At 41.3% G+C, this 23,584-nt stretch overlaps 1 protein-coding gene across 2 annotated transcripts in view; it reads right to left on the bottom strand.

Annotated features, from left to right (window-relative positions):
• CMYA5 (cardiomyopathy associated 5) overlaps window positions 1-23,584 on the bottom strand; it is a 97,896-nt gene that overhangs the window by 30,260 nt on the left and 44,052 nt on the right. Inside the window, exons 2-6 of one of the 2 annotated variants that reach the window (XM_070468607.1) lie at window positions 12,379-22,603; window positions 9,386-9,481; window positions 7,748-7,981; window positions 6,212-6,234; window positions 1,400-1,518 (exon numbers count right to left, since the gene is read on the bottom strand). In XM_070468607.1, coding sequence (XP_070324708.1) covers window positions 1,400-1,518; window positions 6,212-6,234; window positions 7,748-7,981; window positions 9,386-9,481; window positions 12,379-22,603 — 10,697 coding nt within the window. The remainder of the gene's footprint in view (window positions 1-1,399; window positions 1,519-6,211; window positions 6,235-7,747; window positions 7,982-9,385; window positions 9,482-12,378; window positions 22,604-23,584) is intronic. The other variant, XR_011488125.1, reaches the window with a different exon arrangement.

Genomic DNA, 23,584 nt, shown 5'->3' with positions numbered 1-23,584 from the left:
TACAGCAATATGAGAAACAATTCTCTGTTCCCTCTATTGCCTCACCGGTCAGATTGGAATAACAATAAAACCTGTCTCCTAGAGTGGTGAGATTAGAGGACAGTCTAATTAGAAACAGTCTCAACCCTGCCAGGCATCACGTAAGCAGGGAAGAAATGTCAGGGGCTGCTCTGTTTCTCATTATAAAAGTCACCGCCTTCCCTTACTCTGTGAAGCAGAGGCACAATGTGTGGCATTCATATCTCAGAGACTAGTCTCCCTTTAACAGCTTGGAACCACTGGGATCGCCACATGGACTGTTTGTGAATGCAGCTTTAACACTTTGTGACCTCTGAAATGTACAAAATGCCCCCTCACTGCCCATCAGATATTCAAAAGAATGTCCTTCTAAATGAACAATAGCATATAAAGAATCCCTTAAAAATAAAAGAGCTACTCTGTTGACCAGAATTTCTTGGTTTGCAATCTTGGCTCCATTCAAATGCTTCTTAAAGACATGATAAGAAAATACCCCTTTGTTCTGAGATATACCTAAAGAAAATCCATTAGGACAAATAACTGAATTTTTCATTTTATATAGTGTTGGGGGCTGGGGAGCTTTTTTGTTTTTCAGTTTTTTTAAAGACACAGTAGGCTTTCACTAGTTACTAAATTAAAACTCTCCCTATAGGAATAAAAGTTAATTCTCAATTTGAAAACAGAAATTGTCTTTATGGTTTGCTTTGCATGATTCTAGCATCTTTTAAAGAGGGCGTCTAAGTACATTTTACAGTAAGTGAAACTTGGTTACTTCACTGAAACACAGCAGCTTTGAAAAAATCTAAATAAATTTCATTGTCTTGTTTGTTAAAATAGCACATTAAAAAATATTTTGAAGAGTCGGCAGGATGCTTTTGACAGCTGAGTAGGAGGAGGCTCCTGGCTACAGAGCATGATGCTGAGCTGTTAGTTCTCTACGTTAATCTGTTTAGTTTGAAAAAAGCAAAAAGAACTCAACTGAAGAGGGGAAAGCCACTCCAAAAGAAATACCTGTACAACATATATGAAAATACTTGATTTCTCTTTCCTTCTATATCTGGCTGCTGGCGTGAAGCAAATAATCTCTAAGAGAGAGAAATCTTCTTTTAAGAGAAAAAAGAGAGAAGACCCTTCGATTCCACTGCTATGTCCTTCCACCTCCTCAGTATTCCAGCACAGTCACAAAGCTTCAAATGGAAATGCCGTTTATAACTGAAATGGTATGCTAGTCTCACACTTTATTTCAGAATCTAGCTTTAAATTCTTACAAGAAATATTTTTCCTTTTCCAGTTATAATTCCTTAGCTTCAAAAACTTTACAAAACAAACAAGAAATAACTGCCAAATTTCACTGAGGTAATTAATATATTGAAGTTCCTACCAGCCACTTGTTTTAACATCTGGTCACTTCTTGCCGAGCTATCATCATAATGTTCAAAGAGTGAAAACGCAGCAGGCATTTTCTCTAAAGAAGCAGTGTTCTCCATTGCAGAAAGCAGCCTGTTGGGAAAATAATTCTGTATAAGTGCAGAAATTATTAACATATACATAATGAAAGCTAAGAACAATTATTCAAAACGAAGTTGTTGTTGGTATTGGTGGTGGTGGTTTTTGTGAGGCATTGTAGCCAAAAAGGATTTAAAACATTTCAAAATCTGGAAAGATGTGTCTAAAATCTATTCATAGCATTCTTTAGTGCAACTGGTAATATTAGAAACTCCATTCCTATATCCTTAAATTGAACAGATTCCATTGAATTATACAGTCTTAATTTTGCCTCTATAAAGTTAGTCCTAAAAATGATTACACTTGAATGATTGTTTTTATTCCCTAAAGATAAAAAAGGTTCAGAGCCCATCTGGAAAGTCACATACTTTGTGATGTCTTTGCTGTTTTCAACTCTCAATATTATACATCTAGCCATTTAGTCTTTCAAGAAAATATGCGCATCTACTAAGTGCCAGGCACTGCTGTGGGCACAACAACAAAGGAGTATAAAGTCTATCTGTTCTCGAAAGACTAAATAAGCCACAGTATATAAATTGTTAACTTTCTTTATATTCAAGACCCTATTAGGAGGGATGCCAACAAATACCAGCTCTCAGCATTGGCATCCAGGTGAAATATGGACTTAAAAAAGGTTGATTCTGAAGAGGGAAATGCGGGAAGGAAGGACTGCAAAAGCATTTATCTTTAGCATGAGGGCCTAATATTTGGTGAGGATCTCTCCTCTGTGTACCTTACTCAAGAGGACAGAAAATACCTTCCAGAAATCAAATCAACCACTAGGAACGCCAAGGACTTTGGGGTTTGGGCAGCACACAGCGACCTCTCAGCCTCTCCACTTGATACTGGAGCTTTCTTCTCCTAGACACCTGTGTGGCTCCTGCCTCACTTAATTTAGGTCTCTGCCAGAATGCCAGCCCCTCAGAGAGGCCAGTCCTGCTGCTGCCTCCATTACTTAACTCTGTTGTATTGCTTCCTTAAACTCATTACAACCTATTTGTTTTTGTCTGTCTACTTCACCTGAATATAATCTACATGCCAAAAAAGGACGTTGCTGGTTTCACTACAGTATTATGTTTCTTGGCACATAGTAGGCTGTCTATAAATATCAGGATCTTAGGTCTGGAAAATTTATCAGTAGGAGAGGAAAAGATGATAAAATACAACTGAAATATTTAAAGAGTGCTCACTATGCTTACAAGTATTCGGAATAATAAAATTTACTATCTTCTGATTTGAGGGAGATGCTCCATTAGGGGCTTCAAAGAGGAGGTAACTTTTGGTGAGTCTTAAAGGATCTTTAGGAGTTTCCTAGGCAACAAAGAGAGCATGAGTGTTGCCGAGAGAACAGCATAAATGAAGGCTGCTGCTGCTGCTGTTAAGTCACTTCAGTCGTGTCTGACTCTGTGTGACCCCGTAGACGGCAGCCCACCAGGCTCCACCATCCCTGGGATTCTCCAGACAAGATCACTGGCGTGGGTTGCCATTTCTTTCTCCAATGCATGAAAGTGAAAAGTGAAAGTGAAGTCGCTCAGTCGTGTCTGACTCCTCGCGACCCATGGACTGCAGCCTACCAGGCTCCTCCGTCCATGGGATTTTCCAGGCAAGAGTACTGGAGTGGGTTGCCATTGCCTTCTCCGATAAATGAAGGCATGGGGCTATAAAAAAGTAAGACACACTCAAGGGTCGCAGGGGACCATGGACCTTGAGAACTAGGAAATGGAGACAATTAGAGATGAACTAGAAAGGCGATTTGTGACTTGACTGGGAAGTCTCTCACGTCCACCAAGAGTTTCCATTTTGTCCTTTGAGGCAGGGAGGGTCATGGAAGTTTTTACACGAGGGAATTTTGGAAGAACACCCTGGCATGAGTCTGAGGGAAGCTCTCTAGCACCCGGAGCAGTGGTGAAGCCAGCCGGGAGGCCCTGGGATGCTCCAGATGAGGGAAGGCAACGTGGACCTTAATTAAGGCCTTAGGGATGCAGAGGGCAGAAATGATAGACTCAAAATGAACCAAGAGGGGTTACAAGTGCATATACTAAGCCCTCTCAATACATGTCACTGACTAAATGGAGGACTCTTCGTAGCACAGAAGCTATAGCTATGGATAAAACATGTAAAATGTTTGAATTTTCCCTCATGCACTGATCTGTTAAAATTTATCAGTGTGTGTAAGGGCAAGCCAATGTCTTTTTATGAACAGGTCCTACAAATGGTTGAGACTCCCTTCCATTATTATAACACAAAAGAGCAAAACAGAGAAAAAACATGCGTCCTCTTAACAGAACAGCATTTTCTAAGCAAATGTGTTTTTCAGAATATGCAAAGTTTGAGTCTAAATATGCTTGACAGCATTCTTTAATTTAAGCATTTTTGGTGTTGTGAAAAATTATTTAATATGCAAGCATTGCCTTTAGATATATAATACGATGAGAGGGAGAAAAAGCAGCAAGGGGAAGAAACTAGAAAATTAGCATTTCTCATAGACAGGGACACCAATAGCATTGAGACTTTAAGGTAGAAGTCTTGAGAAACTGAAAGGTTTCATTTCAGTGGAAAAAATCAATCTTCATCACATGTGTGCATATTTAACAAAATTTTCTTTAATTGCTCATATTTCTTCATCAAATCCCAAATTTTGTTATCTTTTTTCCTTTACAGAAAAATAATGGTTATCCCAAGTATACTTTCCTTTTGGCAACATGCAGCTTTAGCAAAGATTAATTCATTGCCAATTGGACAATGAGATCAAACTTAATTAAAAAGACACACAGATGAACAAGTTCAAGCACAAAACCAAAGAAATGGTATTTAGAATTAAATGCATGTCAACTCATATTAGTAAGTTAATATTCTAATGTTTAGAAAAGTAAAAAACGTGAAACTATAGCATTTTTAAAGGCAAACACATTTGCAAATTTTCACTCACTAAATTTTCTTGCTGATTAGTATCTTCCACAAGTGGATGAAATATAATAAATAAGCAAAAACACCTGTATGCTGTCCAGTGCATACGGAATGGCATTCTAAATCCATATACTTTGAGGGGGTAAAAATAAATGTCAATAATACTTAGAAGAAGTGTGTAATTAAAAAAAAAAGAAAAGAAAGCTGGGAGCAAGGCCTGGGTATCCGTTTTCCGACCCGCGCAGTGTGCCTCTGGCTCTTATGTGGGAGCTGGTCCCACCTGGATATACCTGCAGTGGATCTGGGCTGGAGCTGCAGGAGCTTTGGTTTAACAAGCCACATAGGTAATTCAGGCTCAGCCAGTCTGTGGCACCACCGGGCCAGAGGACAGGCTGTGAGAAACCAGAGGTTCTCAAAGCTGCCTGTGCACTGAAATCACCTAGCAAGCCTTAAAAATGCCCTGGCCACACCCCACAGCAGTTAAGCCAGAATCTCAGGAGGCAAGACTCAGTCATCAGCATTTTTTAAAGCTCCCTGAGTAATTCTGTTTATAACAGAGCCACTGTAATAAAACCCTTATTGATTATTGCCAATATTAATATACAACTTGCTTTCTTAAAGCATTTTGGCAATATTCTTTTTTCACCCCAGAAGCTGTAAATATAGTTTAATGTAGATATGAAACATAAATTTTAAGGGGGAAGTTTTAGTTTCATTATACATTGTTATCAGTTTTTTCATTGTCTATTTCTTTGCCCATATCTTTTTATTCATACTAATTATGATTAAATTATGGAAGAAATGTTTACATATTGGAAATATTCTGTTGAATAGATTTCCTTAACAGGTAAACAGGATTCATCTGTGTGGTTCTCATCTAAAAAATCAGGTTTCTAACTGAAAACCATTTTTCTATATTTTAATATATCACAAATTCCTGAATTTTTACTTTATGCTATTTTACAATTTGAGACTGAATGAAGCAAACTGCAGATGATATTCACAATTTTAGAAACTTACATTAAAAGGGTAAAATTGATTCAAAAACACATTAGGCTCAGCCTGTAGGAAAGACCTCAAGCCTGGCTATGGGGCAGTAAGGAAAATGAGTCAGATCAGTATGAGCATCTCATTATCAGATGCTCAGAAGATAAACAAAGATCTGCTGTTATGTGTTTTTATAAACAACACTTCCTGATTTCTTGTTGAGTGTTTTGCCTTTTAAATGAATGAAGAACTTCTCCTACATTGAGTGTTAAAAACAACAACAAACACGAAACAAAAATCAAAAGAAGATTCATTTAGGTGAGCTGAACAGAAAGAGAAGATAAATGCATGCCTGTCTTTTGAAGAGAAAATGAGAGAACATTCCATTAAAGATTACATAAGTCATCAAATTGCTCAAGGCAGATATGAATGATCCTTTCAAATACTCATACATAACCAATAAGTTGAAGCATCTACAAAATGTTCTGTACACAGTGATGGCAAAGATAGCCTAGTCTAGATTAGGTTGGAAATACAGACTACATCTTAAGGAAGCAGTTAAATATCTACATTATGATAATTGTTATTTAACTAAAGCACATGCAGTTTTCTTTCAAAAGCTTTCATTTAGCTTTTAAAAGCACTGTAGCTAAAAGTGCAAATCCAGGAGCTCACTAAATGTATGTCTTTTTTAACTGGCAGCTCATTTTCTATAAAGCACCAAAATATTAAAAATAAAGCATACAGTCATGCTATTCTCAGTCACCACTACATTGTGCTACGTTTTCTATACCTTTCATTGATTTCCTCAAACGACTTATGGAGGAATGAGAGAGACAGAAGAGATTGAGAGAGGGGAAGGGCGGGGAGAGAGAGAGAGAAACGAATTAACCATAAAGAAAAGCCAACCTAGAGCGTTATGATTAGGTACATCTAAAAACCATTACACTCCTCAGCTACCTTTGAGGCTGTTTCCCTTGGGGGGCTTCATCCCAGGCAACAAAGGAATCAGTGCTCAGAAGGGGGGGGAGCAGGGTCTTGGATGGAGGGGGCTTTGGGTCTACCCTCCACCATCGGCAAAGTGGTGACAGTTGCCTCTGCTCTGCTTCTCTCTATTAACAAATGGATTAGTTTCCAGAACTGAATTCTCTGAAGCAAGAAAAATGACTTAAATGTGTTCAGTGTATGAGAGAGAGCGAGCAAAATGTAACCAGTAGTTATCTCTAGATGATACCTTCTCTGTGCTTTTCTATATTTTCCAAATTTTCTCAAATGGATGTCTATCACTTTTATAAGTAGGAAAAACATGCTTTCTTTTTCACAACTTGTTCTTCTAGAGAGAAGAAAATATTCTTATCAAACCCAGGTAAGGTTCTTAGGGAACACAAAGCACTTTATTAATGTTATACTTCACATGAGGTACTTAATTTTAAAATACTAAAGCTTTGCCTTAATTAAGCATAATGCAACTGAATGATTTTCACCCTCCTCTGAGGATGCCACGTCCATCCCACCCAAATTTTCTGCCTGGTTTTGCCTTGCTCTATCTCGTCTTCACTAAAGGGCTGGGAGGACAGAAGAGCTTTGACAGCTCATCATAGAAAGGTGCTTTCCTGGGAGTTGACAACTGGGTCTGGAATTGCCCTCGAGGAAAACATCGCCATCACTCCTGGTTAACCCTGGCTCTGAGGGGAACCAGCATCATACTGCCGGTTTAGGGAATCGGGAGAGCGAAAGAGCCGCCTCTGGGTGACATCTGAGGAGCTCCCAAGGGGTGCCCTGTGCCAGGGTCCTCGTTTGAATTAATCTGGTCCCCAGGAAGACCCTTGTAAAAAGATTAACATGATACCTAAAAGAGGTATCATAGTATGTCGTCCTTTTGCACGCTCAAAGTGTACCAAAATGTTACCCTCCACTTGGCTAGGCTCAGAGCGAACGGTCGAGAGGTCATTTCAGATTAGGCAGTGGAGTGGGGACAAGCACTGCAAGATCAGGCCAGCACCCACAGGCAGCACAGCACAAATAAAGTTTTCAGGCTGCATTCCCTCCCTCTTAGAAGGCGACCAATCCATTGTGACAGAACGGACAGATGATGCTGTGGGCTGGCTTCCATGTGCCCTTTTGCTGGATTTGGGTGTTATGGCTTTAAGGATTGGATGGGCCTTTTCCATGGGCATCTGGCATGCCCTAATACTTTTTAAATGAGAATTACAGAGACTCCCCAGAGGGATATGTATGATCTCAGGAAATACCAAAAGTTGAATTTTCAAAAATAGGCTTGGGCCAGACTGGGTTCAAGGTGTCTGGATCTGTTTGAAATGGTGCTCACAGTCAAGAAAACGGTCTCGTCAAGCTCCTCGGCTTCTCTCACGATGGTCTCCAGGGTGTCCTTGGCACTGTCCATGCTCTGCAGAAAATGGACCATCTGGTCATGCAGGAACTCCATCTTCTTTTTCTTCACTTCCTCAAAGCTCTGGGCTTTCTCATCGTACTGTGCTAAAACCTTCTTCATCATTTCCTCATTCTGTTCTTCCAGCCGTTTCTCATTTTTACTACAGTTTTCCTAAAAAAATAAAAACAAAAAACCAATTCTGAGCGAAAAAAGAAGTATATGTATTTTTTACGAGAAATACTAGCCTTCGAAAGAATTAATCTTTGGCATTCTGGTAAGAGAAATGCAGATGATGTACGCAATCGGAATTTTCAGCCCATCAACCTCCTTTGCCATAGTTAGCTGTGCAACAGAATTCACTGTAAGAAGGCTATCGAGAAGGCTCTAGTTAATGAAACACACACAAAAATATCTGTAGGGAAGTCTTGCCCACCTGCATTCCCACAGGACAAAACCTGGCGTCACGATGAATGGAGATCAGGTAGCCAAGAGGGTTCAGCACCATCTTTCCCACTCTACTAAACTCAGAGTGTGAAGGAGGGAACAGCGAGGATGCTGGACAGGTCGCCACATTCACAGATGCTCTCCAGGGAAGGGGTACCTTCTGCCAGAGTCGGAGCAACTACACGGCCCATCTGGACAACTCAAGCTTAGCTGCCCTGACGAGCGTGTGTGACAGTCACTCAATCGTGTCCGACTCTTTGCGACCCCAAGGACTTAGCCTGCCAGGCTCCTCCATCCACAGCATTTTCCTGACTAGGGGGCTAGTGATAAGGTAATCTTATTATTTACTGTCTAAAAGGATCACTTTGGTGGCAGTGAAGGTTGGGCAGCAACAGCACTAAAAATAATCAGCAGGGGTTAACTGATTTACAACAGGAGTTAAGCAGACCTTTCACAAGTAAGCTAGAATGAGGAGTGCGCTTCAGCCTCCCACAGAAGCCTGTCAATCCTGACTGATCAGTAAGGATGTCTGGGCTGCCTTCATATATCAAAGGAGCGTTCCTATCCCCTTTCTTCACTGCAGAGAGAGCAGGGTCGGCATGAACTCATCAAAGACAGCGGTACCATGATACTGGTACCAAGACACTCATCTGTCCTTAGCATGGAATATCGGGCAATGCTTTAGAGCATCTCTGCAGAGCTAACCCAGTGAAAGGCAGGATGGTAGAGCAAGTAAGTTCCAATCTTGGCTATCAACTTACGATAACCTTGGGTAATATACTTAACTCTAAATCTCAGTTCCTTATCTGTAAAATGGGAGCAATAATAACTCCCATTTCTTATGGTTACTGTAAGGATCAAATTGGACAAAGCATGTAAGGCATTTGCCCTATCATAGTTAGTACCCTATGTGTGTATGTGTATGTGTTTTTAAGGGCACATCATTTATCCTTAGGAAGTAATCTCACTGATAACACAGAGGGAAGATTTAAGGACTACTTTTAATGGAACAAAATCAACAATGGCAAACCAGAAATGCACACACAAACCCCAGTTCAGGTCCTTTTAGCTTTGTTTACTTGTGATGTTGTAAGCACACTGGGATAAAGTAAAAAGGAAAAGGTAACTTACCTCAATGGTATTAAAAAAGGATTCTATCTCACTAACAAAGGCTTCAATCCTCAAGGATTTTTCTTGCAAATCTTCTAGAAAGTCTGCTAATTGAACCTGAAGAAAAGAATGAAGCTATCCTTAATATATGACATTTGAGAAAAGAACTTCAAGCAGACAGTTCCAATTTCCTTATAAATTAAGTATGTTTGGTAGAGATACACTATATCATGTTCACAAACAAATCAACATTTAAATTTTCTTTGCTGCTCCATCTAAATTGCCTAGATAGGTAATGTCTGATAAACCATTAGGAGGCTTATGAGTGACGGCAATAAACAGTTTATTTTCCTGTGCAAGAGGAAGGACGTCTTGGTCAGCTGGTGAATTCAAAGCATACTTGTTTTAGTAAACTATGAATTGAATTCTTTCCCCTTAGTAAGGCCTCAATTTTTATACATTGCCTTTCTTCTTGGATAGCAGACTTTTTTCTGAACTGGTCCAACGTATCTGAGAAACCTCCTCACATTTGCACGAATGGTTTCAGGTGTGCTTGCCTCACATGACCCTGAGAAGGCACCAGGCCTGAAATCTAGCATATCAAACAGTGAAAACTATCTACTAAAGAGATGTAAGATTCTAAGGACCCTCAACAGTACTTATTAGTTATAAAGTTAGCTGTAATCTGTCCTACAAAGCTTAACAACACAGAAAAAAGAGCTTCCATCATTAGTTGTAAAGTTAGCTGCAATCTATCCTGCAAAACTTAACAACACAGAATAAAAGAGCTTCCATCTGCCTGATTCACTATCCACAGCATGATAGAGAAATTACATTGTGGGAAGTCCCTTCAGGATCTGGTTCTCTGCTTCCTGCTCACGCCCCCGCCTCTTCTCCACAGGGCTCCAGGATTCTCTCACCTATGTGCCTTTTTAGAAGGCAATCCCTGTCTCCAGAATGTCCTCCCTGCCCTGATTTGCTAGAAGAACTCTATCCTATTTAGGCTCACCAACGCTGCACCTTCTCAAGACACCTTTCCCATCTCTCCAGTCCCCCTCCACCATTTCACTCACTCGCAGAGGGTTTCTCACTCAGAACACTGCATTCCCACGATGCTGTGTGATTTGGGGGAGCTACGATTCCAGGTTCCTTTATTTTTGTTTTTATTCCCTATGATGAGCACAGCTCTTAACGTGGAACAGGAAGGGAGAGAGGAAGAGGGAGGGAAGAGAGTGATGCAAGAAATAAATGACAGATAAAAGATAATCCACCACAACGGGGATGGAGTGGAGGGAGAAGCCAGGACCTGGATAATCTACAAATGCAGGCGTTAGTTCCCGAAAAATCACAGATGGCCACTCACAAGATGCTAGAGAATTCTCAAGTGACAACTTCTTAAATTTATTTTTAATTTTTAAAAAGTGCCAACCAATTCAATCTTCACAGTCCATTTAATGAACGAAGCAAGTCTCTGGCTTAGTCAATTTGTTTTCCACTTTCTGTTCATACTCTTTGGAGAAGGTTCGGAAAAAAATAAAAAGAACTTTAAAATGGTTTTAAAGCAGAAGATATCATATCTCTCTGCTTCTGAAATTTGTTTTAAATTGACAGTATTTAGGCAGAATTATTTTTTTAATTCCTAAAACTCACAGAGATAAACAGAACATAATTAAGAAGGCTGAAAAAAAGTCTTCTTTCTACTGACAGTACCCAGTAGTTGTTAGTTAACAAAACCAAGTGTCATCAAAGAACAGGGCATATTTCATTGGTGCTGATGCATCTGAATGCCTGAGAGTCCAAAAAGAAATTGAACCACGGCCTACCCCCAAACTTGACTAGGTAAAGTTTCAGCAAAATTTCACACTGGAAAAATAGAACCAGTATCATACAAGTTGAGGATTACTTTTCCAGAAAAAAAAAAAAAAATCCAAGATTCAAATGTGTTATCCTACTGAATCAAAATGAATCTGACAATTATCAGTGACCTAAATGAATGATCACATTGAAAACCACTGCCGTTAATGAAGGCCCTGAACAGAGTAACACGGATGCACATCAAAAGCATGAGCTCTGGCCTCAGACAGATCTGGGTACCAATCCTAGTTCTGTCTTCTATGACCTTGGACTTAAACTCTCTGAGCCCATTTTGTTACCTGCAAATCAAAGGCAAGGGCGGGGCTTTTGTGAGAATTAAAAGATATCTTGTATATAAAGAACTTAATACATTGCCTGGCCCATAGTAAGTGCCCAGTTCTGGCTATTACTTGCAATTTTAGATCATTCTGCTACTGTATGGAGAATAGATTGATGAAATAAGAGTGGAGATTCCAGTTAGAAGGCTACTGAAAGGTAGGTGAGAATCTTAAAGACTAAGTATTTGATTTCCAATAGTATTTCTAAGAAGTAAGATATTTATAAGGATAGGTGTTGTGACTAACTTTCTAACATTGGGAGTCTATAGACAGTGCCAGAAGGAATGCAAAAACTTTCCATTTCTAACATCAGTTTTATAAATGAAGAAGAAATGTGGAGAAAATAAAAATTTTAAATGTCTTACTGTCTTGAGCATTTTATAAAACTTGCAATAAAATTGTTTAATATGATATACATGTGTATTTTTAAAGGATCATACTGTAAATAATAGAAAATAAATTGTGTTCGATACTCTAACATGTATTTTTGTATTTAAAATTATTTCTTTTTTGGATAATGTTAAGGGCTACTTTTATAAAATAAGAGACCTCAAAGACAGTTAACTGGGGATGCCAGTTATTTATCCTGGTATACACAGAATTTAGAAAAAAAACTGGCACATATTATGTACCCAATAAATGCTTGTCAAAGTAATGTTAACTAAATAACTAGGGAAATATTCTTAGGTTTTTTTTTTTTCAGACTATTATGCCTAAAGATGAATGTATCAAATATTGGTCATTTTTTAAATAGAGAAAATGAGAAAACAGATTAATTGTCTATGTATGATTACATACTTATACACTTTAAAATCTATTTACCTTTACAGCACTTATAGCTGTATCAAGTGTTGAAATCTCATGGTCCTTGTGAGTGCCAAGCATCTTGTCAACAGCAGAAATTGGGCTTTTGCATGTGTAGCAATATGTGTCAATCTGAGATGTTTTCATTTCCTTTTGTTCCTTCTCGGTTACCAACTCTGATAGTAACTGGTCTTGTTCTGCTATCTCTATGCCCAACTCTTTCTGTTCAGCAGACTTTCTTTGTTCCACCTCAGTCACAAGTTCATTTTCACTGACATGTTCAAAGGATTCTTTTCCTTGAGATAACACATCTTCAGGGGTGGACTCTGAATACAGGTCTTCTGATAGAGTGTCTTGAGTAACCACTTCATAGTTCAGGGATTCAGCAAATTCATACTCATCCTGAACAGGGCTACTGCGGACCCAGTCTTCACTCGGCTCAGGGGGAACCATCATTTGAGGTTCTTCTTGCAGTGTTTCTTGAATGCAAGTTGCACCAGATGCAGATTCTTCCTCTGGGAAGGACACCTGTACAGGCACATTCAGACTGACCTCTGGGTTTGCATTTGCTGCTTCATTAGTCTGACTGCTTGTTTCATCTACTCTCTCCAGGACACAATGGGTGTCTTCAAATGGAACCGCATAGCTTATCCTCTGGGTAACCACTCTGACTTCCTCGGTGATGGGAGCTTTCCTCTGCATAGCTACATTGTCAAGGGTCTCCATGTGGCCTGCTGGTTCTCCTTCCCTGTAAGCTGCTTTCTGTTTTTCTTCCAGACTCTCTTCTCTGCCAATAGTTGCAAACTTGCCCCAAATTTCCCCTTCTGCAGTTATTGGTTGGTATGAATCATCCTTACCAATTGGCTTTTCTTCAAGACCTTGGCCTTGGTCCTTTTCAGTTACAGATGTGTCATGGAGAATGTCATCTTTGAGTATGTACTTCTCAAAATATATTCCTGTTCCATCATCGGTGTCAGAATTTCTGCTTGGAAATGAAGCTTCAGAATTCACACTGTCACCTTCAGAAGCTGTCTCGCCTTCTTTCTTTTTCTCTCCAACTGCTTCTTCATATAGATCTTTGTATAAAAACGCCAGTGCAGGTGGCTCCTCCAGAAGTTCAGGATCAATAGCTTCTGCAGTGGTAGGAAATATCTGGGTTCGTGACAAAACTCCTTCCTCTTCATCAAATAAAGGCATCCCAGGCGACTTTGAGTCCAGGTCTCTTTCTGTGCTCTTTGGAGCATCTCTGTCTGTTAATTTTTGGATAACCAAAGACTTTTGGGTCTCTGGGTCAGATAATTTGCTGTAGTCCTTTTCGAGTCCATAAAAACTTTCATCTAATTTCACCAAGTCATATTCATGATCTAGGGCACCTTCCTCTGGACGTTCTGGGAAAGAGACAGTTTCTTCTGGAACTTCCTTTGATAGTTCTGCCTCTACATTTAATTTCCATGGAGCTCTCTGTTTTTCTGGGTCAGGGGAGATGTTATAATCAATCAATGTATATTTTTCAAAGTAATCCTCTTCATTGGGACTTGTGGGCTGATTAAAGGCTAAATCACCAGTTTCTGAATCTGTGGATATCTCCTCTTTGGTTGTATGAGTTTCCTTTTGTTGGTCTTCTTTCAATGGTATAATTTTTATATCAGAATCTTCTAACTTACTCTGTAATGCTTCCTCACTCTCATCATGGAGGAGTATAGGCTTAAATGAGATCTTCTCTTCCAAATATTCTAACTTATCTTGCATTTGTTCACTTTCTTCCTGATCGACTGAAGAAATAAATGCAGGAGCATGAATATTCAGTATCTCACAACCTTCAGAAATGATACTGAAGGCACTCTTCTGCTCTTCAGAAAGTCCAGCTGGCTTACTGGTCACTGTAAATTCCTCATCTCTTATGCTTGTGTCTTCAGGCTCCTTAGAAACCATCTCATCAGCACGGACTGTTGATGCATTAGTTATAAATTGAGCATAGTTACTGCTTGAAGGGCGTGGTTCATATACATGGGAATCTTCTACAGCCTCCAAGTGGTGTTTTGAAACAAGAACAGGCTGTTCAAACATTTCAGATGTTTGGTCTTTAGATGTCTGAGTAGTATGGACCTCAGGCCTATCTGGAGTCACTTCTGACCATGGCAGTTCCTGTTTCTTCTCTGGACTAACTTCTGGAGATGCTCCTGAAGCAAGCGTTTGTGGTTTCACAGATGACCACAGATAGGAAGGTGTTTCTAAGCTCTTTGTTTCACCAAAAGGATGATCTAAAATCCTTTCAGATTCTTTAGATGGAGAGCCTTGTTTACTTTCCTTTGTGGTACCTACTGAGCCACCTTTTGGCAGCTCTGACTCTAGGGCCTGCCCCTTTTCTTCAGTGTGAGTCACGACAAACCTGCTTGACTTTTCCAGTACCAGGTTTCCTTCCTTAGGTAAAGAGGGCTCATTTATTTCATCATGATAAGGAAGATCCACTGGAAGAAAGGCCTTGGTTTTCTCCACCAAAACTTCACGTTCTTCTAATGGATGTGGTTGACTTCCTACTGTCTTTGTTTCCCTGATTTCAGAGTAAGCCTCTGAGATAGTGGTTTCTGATATTTCAGCAGCTTCTGTAGTTTTAACTAATGAAAATGGTTGGGTTTCACCCGAAGTAAGACGGAAAGAGATATCTGACTCTTCAGGCTGATGCCCGGCTATACTTGTGGAATATGGCTGAATTTCCTGCTGCTCCCTTCCTTCTGGAAATGCATGTGACCGCTCTTCTTTTTCTTCTCTTTTCTCTTCCTCAATAATTTTGTGTCTTTCTTGGTGGTCTTCATTTTGATAGACTTGCTGCAGCACAGTAGCAGCTTTTGGTTCTTCCAATTTAACAGGGCTAGGCCTGTGTATAATTTTTGCCTTCTCTATTTCATTAATATCTCTATGTTCTAATGGGGCTGCTGTCTCTTGTTTTTCTGCCAGCACCTTCTTTTCTGCCAAGGAATATGATCTCATTCCCAAGTTACCTTTCTCCTCAGCTGGGCTAACAGATCTGAGTTTTATTTCCTCTTCAGAAATTTTCAAGGAAACAGGTTTTGGCATCTCTTTCCCTAGTCTGTCTTCACCAAGATCAATTAAACTGCCTTTAGGTTCTTCTCCTGGGAAAATTATTGACTCCAGCTTCTCTGATTCCTCTGTGATATTTTTACTTGCAAAGCTAGATGAAGCTGATTCTGGCTGTTGTGGCACCTTATCTGTTGCATCAACTAAAAAGAGTGGTTTTTCTTTTTGATCACTTCTTGGCTCTTCTTTAAGAATAGAAATAGTCCATTTAGATCTAGGGGAGATTTCTGGCTTCTGGGGTCTTTTACTATCAGTGACATGAAGAGGAACAGCATTTTTGGCTTCTTCCATAATGGATTTCTCACCCATGGGAGAATAAGACTGAATTCTAAGATGTCCCTCGCCATCAGCAGAAGTAACTACTGAGGTCAGGTCCATTTCTTCTGAATAGTCTAGGACGTCTTTCTTCCCATAATCGTCACTAGATGCCTCAAAGTTGGATTTTGGCTGTGGCAAAACCTCTACATTTGATAACAATGTGGGTTTTTCTTTAAAATCTTGATGTTCACCAGATTTAACTAAAGAATCTGCAGATTCTGAAGCAGTTTCAGGTTTGGCCTCTGGAACTAGATGATCCACTGGCTTCTCAGTTCCATGAACGTCAGCTGGAGCAGGACTTTCAGAATCTATCACAGTCACTGTTTTCTCTTCTGATGGGCTGGGCTGAGCTTCTAAATCTTCTTTTTCAGCAACTTTGCTATCTAGAGTACTTGACCTAAAAAAGAAACTGGACACCCATGATGTGAAAGATGAGATTCCTTTCTTTCCCTTTTCCTCAGAGATGCTTGGCTCCACCACCTTCTGCTGCTTGGGCGGCTTTTGTGTGACCTCAGGGGACTCTAGGGGCTGAGGTTCTTCGTTTTCTTGGGTTGAGGAGAGTGGTTTCACTTGTGTGGGTGCTTTCACTTCGGATGGTGGTCTCCCTCTCTCATTAGCATCATCTGCAACCTTTGGCTGAACCACGCTGGGTTCTTCTAGTGGCTTCTCTCCAGGCAAAGGGGATATACGACCATTTGCTTCTTTTTCAACGCCCAGTGCAGGTTCTACCTCTTCGGCCAAGACATGGGCAGCTTTAACAAGAGAGGGAGGAGTTTCTGATTTGACTTGTTCCATTAGTGGGCCAGACACTGGTTTCTGGAGGCCTCCTTCATAAGGTGTTTTGATTTCTTCCTGGCTGTCTTCTTTGCAAGGCCTGGAAATTTCTGTGTTTGCTTTCTCCACTACCAAACTTTCACCCCCCACAGAAGAAAGGGTCTGCTTCCCTTTTGCCTCACTTCTGTCCACATTTCCAGCTGGAACTAAAGATTTTGGTTTGGGGGCCCACTTTATGTCTTCAGAAGAGTAAGTTTCAGTTGCTAAGGTCTCTACATTATCACGGGAGGTATCGAGAGTAGACACTGGTTCTTGGAATGCTAAGTGAGGTTCTTCTGCAGAAGGTGGCAGAATTTGCTTTCTGATTTCAGGCGTGTGGGCTTTCTCTGGCGGAGCAGGCTTGAGCTGCCCTGTCATCAGATCACTGGTACCAGACGAATCCAGCTGCACAGATCCCATGACTCTTTCTTCATGATAACTTACCAAGTCTCTTTCTGGCTCTTTCAGCATCCAGTTTTCATCCTTTGGAGAAATAAGGGCCTCTTTCATGTGTGTTTCTTTAACATCTGTAGGTTCAGTTGTCATGAATAATTTTGATTCTTCCAAAGGCAAATTTTCTTTCATAAACAAACCTTGTTTAATACCCAGGTCTTGTTTATCTCCAAAAGACCTGCTCATGTCAGGTAATGTAGTGGCTTGATCTGAATCAAGTGCTTCTTCAGGCTTCTGCGGCACGAAGAAGTCAGAAGAAGTGATCTTTGATGGCTCTGTTACACTCTGCAGTACCTGAAATGAATTTGGTTGGTCAGGTTCATTTAGCTTAGTTACAGTATCTTCTGTCACTTGTGCCTTCAAATTTCCTGTTGGCAGTAATGGGCTTATTTCTTGTTTTTCTTCTTTTTTAAATTCAGCTGAATGGTTCAGCTCTTCTGATAATCCTTTTGAGGATAAAGTGTATGACTGAAGTTCTTCTGGGCTGTCTCCTTCAAGTCCAGAGGTAAATGCTTCCCTTGATCCTAAGCTAACTACCTTAGCAGAGAGAGATTTCATTTCTTGAATCTGAGGTTCCTCCCTAAGGTATGAAGAAACCTTTGCAATTTCAGGAACTGTAGTTGACACATGAAGTTCCCTGTTTTCCTCTTTTCCTTCTCCTCCGCTCCTGAGCTCGGGTAGGCCCTTTGCTAAGACAGAATTCTCTGTTTCAGGTAGGGGAGATTGTATATGTTCTGTCTGTATGGATCCACTTTGCCTACTTAAGTCACCAGTGAATTCTGAGCCAGCATTTCCAGTATCAGGTAATTCTGATACTGGATGTGGCTTGTCTCTCTCCTCAGGTTCCAAAGAGTGCTGTGCCAGAGCAAGACCTGGTCTTTCTGACTGGAAATCTCCCTGAATTGCCGAGGGTGTCTCTACTGCCTGTTCCCTCTTATCACCACTGAAGGTTAAGAATGCTGAAGCTAAATCTTCTGATGTTAACTGTTCCAACTCAGGGGGAGAACCTGCTGTCACCTCATCTTTGCCTTTTGGAACTATATATTTGGGTGCAGGTGACATGTTCTGTGAGGAAGGAAGTTCAGTTTCTGTTTTCTTTATCTCACCACCTAAGCTGAGTGAAGGCACATGTTCAGGTCCTGACACCTCTGAGGCAGACACGGAATTTTTTTTCTGTGATAAATCCAAATATTCAGAGGCGAGAACTGTAGAAAATGAAAGATCTTGTTTGTCTTCCACCCTTGCTTCCTTTGATACATCTGAATGCTGAGAAGACAAAGTTTTGGTTATTGCCAACCCAGGTTTAATGTCTTCAGTCTCTACATTTGGCAAAACAGAATGCTCTGATAGAGAGGATATGCTTTCAGGTAAATCAAATTTAATTTCTTTCTCGACTTCGGACCAAGCTGGATATTGTGACGCAGCAGTTTCAGTGGGAGAAGGACTAGCTTTGATTGCTACCTTGTCTTCTTTAAAAAGTGCATGCTCATCTATAGGTGGTAAAACACTTCCTAATTCACTCTTTTCTACTTTTGTTAAGACTGGATGTTCTACACGGGTGGTAAGAGGTAAGTCTGTTGGGATTTCTTCTTTTGCTAATTTGGTTAAGTTTGAATCATGCTTTGTCTCAGATGTTGTGGTTATTGAAGAACTGGGTTCAATTTCTTTCTTTATTTCTTCTGACAAAGCTGAAAATTCTGGTGGAGGTGGTCCATGCTCAACTTCTGGTTCCACTCCTGGTGAAGTTGAATGCAGCACTCTAGGTGTACCAGTTACACCAGAATCAAGTTTCACTTCTGTTTTCACCACTGATGAAATCTCAGGTCTAGATAAAGACGTTTCCTTTAGAGGTGAATATGGCTTCATTTCTTCAGGCTCATTCTCTGATGACCTTCTCTGTTCTAGTTCAGATGTCACAGTTGGAGCTAAATTGGGTTTGACATCCTTCTTTGGCTCATCTGCCAAGTCAGACAGAACTGAATCTTTCATCCCAGACTCTGGGACATTTGGAGGCTGAGGCTCCATTTCTTGATTCCGCAATACATGTGCTATAGCTTCTTGAGAATCAGGCACAATTTCTTCCTTACTTTCAACTTTTAACAAAGCCATCTGTTCATCTGCAGATTCTGGAGTGAGGGGTGTCTTGGGTTCTTGTTCTTTCTTAATTGCATGTACTGAATCAGGTGAACCTAAACACTGAGATGCAGGCAAAACAGGTTTGGCTTCTTCCTTTACTGTGGGTGACTGTGCGGGTGTTGCGGCTGGCGATGAACTAGACTTGGTTTCTCCCCTCTCTGAATCACTGGTTAAACATGGTGGAACCAAGTCTTCAGGCTCAGGTTCTAAATACGTTCGAGTTCTCTGCTTCTGTGCCAGAATGAGATATTCAGATACAGATGTTGATGTTGTTTGAGCGTCTGGCTTAATTTCTGCTTTCTCTGCTTCATTTGCTAAAGGGAGCTGACTCAAGTCTTCAGGCGCAGACATCGAAGGTTCAGCTCCTTGCTTCTGTGGTGAACTTAGATGCTCAGGTACAGGGGTAGCCGTTGTTGGTGCAATTTCTTCCTCATCTGCTTCTGAGGAGCGGGAATATCCTGATGCGGCCATTGCAGTTAACAGTGAATCAGGCTCAATTTCCTTTCTGTTCATTTCTGGGATCCTATATGGTGGGATGGAAGCTTGTGACGCTGAGTCTGGAGAAAAAAGTTCCGTTTCCTCTGTGTCTTCATCTGACAAAATAGTGTGTTCAGATGGTGATGTTAAACATATTGGAGAATCACACTCAAATTCTCTCTTCCCTGTCGTTGCATAGGGTGGAAATGAGAATTCTGACACAAAAGCCGAGTCTGGAGAAAAAGGCCCAGTGTCTTCTTGCTCTTCTTCTGAGAAAATCATGGGGGAGGAGGAACCTTTTAGATTTAAAGGGGACATGTGGACAATTTCTTCCTCCTGTGATTCTGGTGTTGCATATGGTGGTACTGAAAGTTCAGAAGCAGAGATGGAAGAGGGTGTGTACCGCTCCATTCCTACTGTCTCTTCTTCCGAGAGGACCACGTGATCAGGTGGGGTAGCTGGAAGTTGTGGGGCCAGGCATTCAGGAGTCCCCTCGGTTGTGGACGATGGGAGGGAGCATTCAGGTAACGAGGCCACCTCTGGGGTATAGAATCCGGGGTCTTCCTTCTCTTCTTCTAACACAGTCTTGTGCTCAGAAACACCTTCTGATTTCAGCAGGGAGACATCGTCAGTTATGTTCTTTGGGGATTCCTGTGTTACGTTGGGTGGGGCTGCATTTTGGAAGGTCAGTGCTGAATCTGGTGTGACACCCTCATTTCCTAGGTTCTCTTCTTCTGACAGGACAGTGTGTTCAGATGTCACGGCTGAAAGCGGTGGGGCCTGGCACTCAGAAGTCCCCTCAGTTGTGTGTGGTGAGAGAGAACGTTCGGATAGAGAGGGCACCTCTGGGGAACGCATCCCAGGGTCTTCATTCTCTTCCTCTGACAGAATCAGGGGCTCAGAAATACCTTGGGACTTTAATGGGGATTTAAGGTCTACTGTTTTCTTTGGTGACTCTTCTGTTGCCTGAGAGGGAACTGAATATTCAGAAGCAGATGTGGAATCCGGCGTGTAACGCCCACTTTCTGAGGCCTCTTCTCCAGACTGGATCATGGGTTCTGGTGTAACTGCTGAAAACAGTGGGGACTGGCTTTCAAGAGTCTTCTCAGTTGTGGATGGTGAGACAGATATAGAAGCTGAAGTTGGGGAAGAAGGCTCAAATGTATCATTCTCTTCTTCTGACAAAACGGCATGTTCAGATACAGCTTTCACATGAGGTGAAGAAACTGGCTCAGCTTCTTGCTTCTCCAGCTCAATGTTCCAATCCTGGGGGGCTGAATACTCTGACACGAAAGCAGAATCAGTGGAAACAGACTCATTTTCCTCTCTTTCTTCCTCAGACAAGGTGACATGCTCAGGTGTTGAAGTTGTCAGTAATGGCAGAAAGTTCTCCCCTTTTTCCTCCACTTCAGGGGCCAAGCGTGGTGGGAAGGGCTCCTCAGAAACTGATGGACTTTCTGGGTAATCGAGTTCTATGATCTCTTCTTCTTCCACTAAGCTGGAATCCTCAGGTTCAGGGGAAGCAGCCATTGCTAGAGGCGTTTCTATTTCTTCCTTCCCTGGTTCCTCTAACACTAGAGGCTCAGAAAGAGAAATGGATGGCTCGCGCGCAGTTTCTTCCTTCTCTGCTTTGATGCTGAGATGAGGAGGGGTCAGCTGGTCAGTGACTGGTTCTGCCCTTTCCTGCGAAATCAGATCCAGCTCTTCTCTCTCAGGGCTGAAATCTTCCTGGATAGAGGCTGTCAGACCTAGTGCACCTGATTCCAGAGAACCCTTCTCTGCCTCTAGTGAAATGGAATGGTCAATCAAAGCCATGTCTTCCGTCTTCACTTCATCCAGTGCAGGCGGCGAGACTGAAGAGTCAGGCTCTGCAATCACTGTTTCTTGTGAATCAGCCTCAGATTCTTCCTTTGCAGTTTCCAGGAATGCGGCTACAGATGTATCGGGTGTAAGAGAGGAAGGCTCCACTTCACGGGGCTTTGCTTCATCAGCCGGCAGTTGCGGCACTACCCGAGGAGCGCTGAGCTGTGATTCCCGCTCTGCTAAGGCATGACTTGTGTGAGAGGAAGGTGTGGGCTGGGCGGCAGATGCAGCCCTTAAGAGAAGATCATCGTAAGTTTTCTCCTGATCTTCATGACTGAAGGAGGAGGTCAGGGACTTGGATCCTTTGGAGAACACATCTCTCCAGGGTGGAGCAAGCTCTTTTACTTTAACATCTTCTATGCTTTGGGCTACTGATTTGCCTGTTTTGGAAACTACTTTTCTAAGATCACGATCGCCTGACTCTGGCTCTAGACTAATGGATGCCTCTTTCCCTTTCCTATAATGGATTTCTTTAATGACATAACCCTTTGGCAATGTTCCATAAAACTGCAGCGGAATTAATTCTTCCTTAACAGAATTGAACATCTTGATCTTATACTGCACGGTTCCTATGTAGACCGGCCTTAACACTAAGGGCTTGTGTTCTTTATAGATTGCCCCCGTAATGGGAGGTGTACTCGAGGTGCTCTTCTTTTCTCTTATCTTATCATCAGTGCCAGTAGGTGACTTCTCTTTCCGGGTGGTTAGTTCCTGACTTTCTGAAATTAAAGGAGGACTTGTTTTGTTTCCTGGAACATCTTGGGATCCCAAAGACTTTCTCTTTTTGTTGCTTTTCCGACGCAGAGATGGCGAGCCACGCTTTGACTCAGGCTTTCTTTTCCGAACTTTTTTAACTTCATCCACGATAAAGGAAACATTCCCTGGAGGAGAATTCAGAGTCGACCCTTCCAGACTACACACACCAGATGTCTGACTTCCCTCCGAGGCCCAAGGAGTGGAAGGCCTACTTGAGCTGGTCTCCCAGGTGATACCACTATCTTCCCGTTGAACTGTTACCATGGAAAAGGAGGGGTCAGATATGATACACTTCTTCTCGGTCTTGCCCTCTTCATCCTGGTCTGATAACCTACAGTAAATGATAATATTATTAATAATTTACATATATTAATAACAACATCTTAATTACATATTAAATAATAAGTAAAGATCCCATTTTTACTAGATAAAGGATTAATGTGAAGTTAAAATATACAGATAAATAATGCCATCCATACCAAAAACCAGGACACACACAAAGTTTAAGAATTGAAGTCAGGATACCAAATACAATAACACATCCCAGACTGGAATGAAATCAATATTCTGCAAAGTAAAAAAAAGCTAATGCTAAATTCACCACCTTTGGGACTTACCCCAGTGGTCCAGCGGTTAAGAGTAAAAAAAAAAAAAAAAAGCTAATGCTAAATTCACCACCTTTGGGACTTACCCCAGTGGTCCAGCGGTTAAGAGTAAAAAAAAAAGCTAATGCTAAATTCACCACCTTTGGGACTTACCCCAGTGGTCCAGCAGTTAAGACTCCAAGCTCCCAGTGCAGGGGGCCTGGGGTTCGACCCCTGGTCAGAGACCTAGATCCCACATGCTGCAACTAAAGATCCTGAATGCCACAACTAAGACCCCGTGCAGCCAAATAAACAAATAAATACAAACATTTAAAAATAAATAAAAATAAATTCACCACCTTCCCCTATCACCCTATCAGAGAGTGAGCCTCCTGTGACTCCAGCCCTTCAGACTTACTATCATCGACATGACTACAGTCACCAGGACCTTCATAATGGCTCTTCTATCTGTAGCTCCGTGTTACTATTATCACTACTGTGACCCAGGTTTTTATCACATCACTCTGCCATGGACTATCTGATTAGCTTCCTAACTGGTCAGCTGATATCACATTTACCTCCTACCCTCCTCACACCCTCAATTCATCCTGCCTATCTTTTCAGACCAATTTTACTAAAAGTTATCATCATGCCACTTCCTGCTCAAAAATGTCGGTAAATGCCTCATGCATGTAGAAAAATTAATTCAAGATACTTAACTCTCTGAT

This window comes from Odocoileus virginianus, chromosome 6 (genome assembly GCF_023699985.2).
Source record: "Odocoileus virginianus isolate 20LAN1187 ecotype Illinois chromosome 6, Ovbor_1.2, whole genome shotgun sequence".
Classification (NCBI taxonomy): domain Eukaryota; kingdom Metazoa; phylum Chordata; class Mammalia; order Artiodactyla; family Cervidae; genus Odocoileus; species Odocoileus virginianus.
The sequence above is the reverse complement of the archived record's forward strand: the minus strand, read 5'-3'. Positions and strand labels throughout refer to the sequence as shown.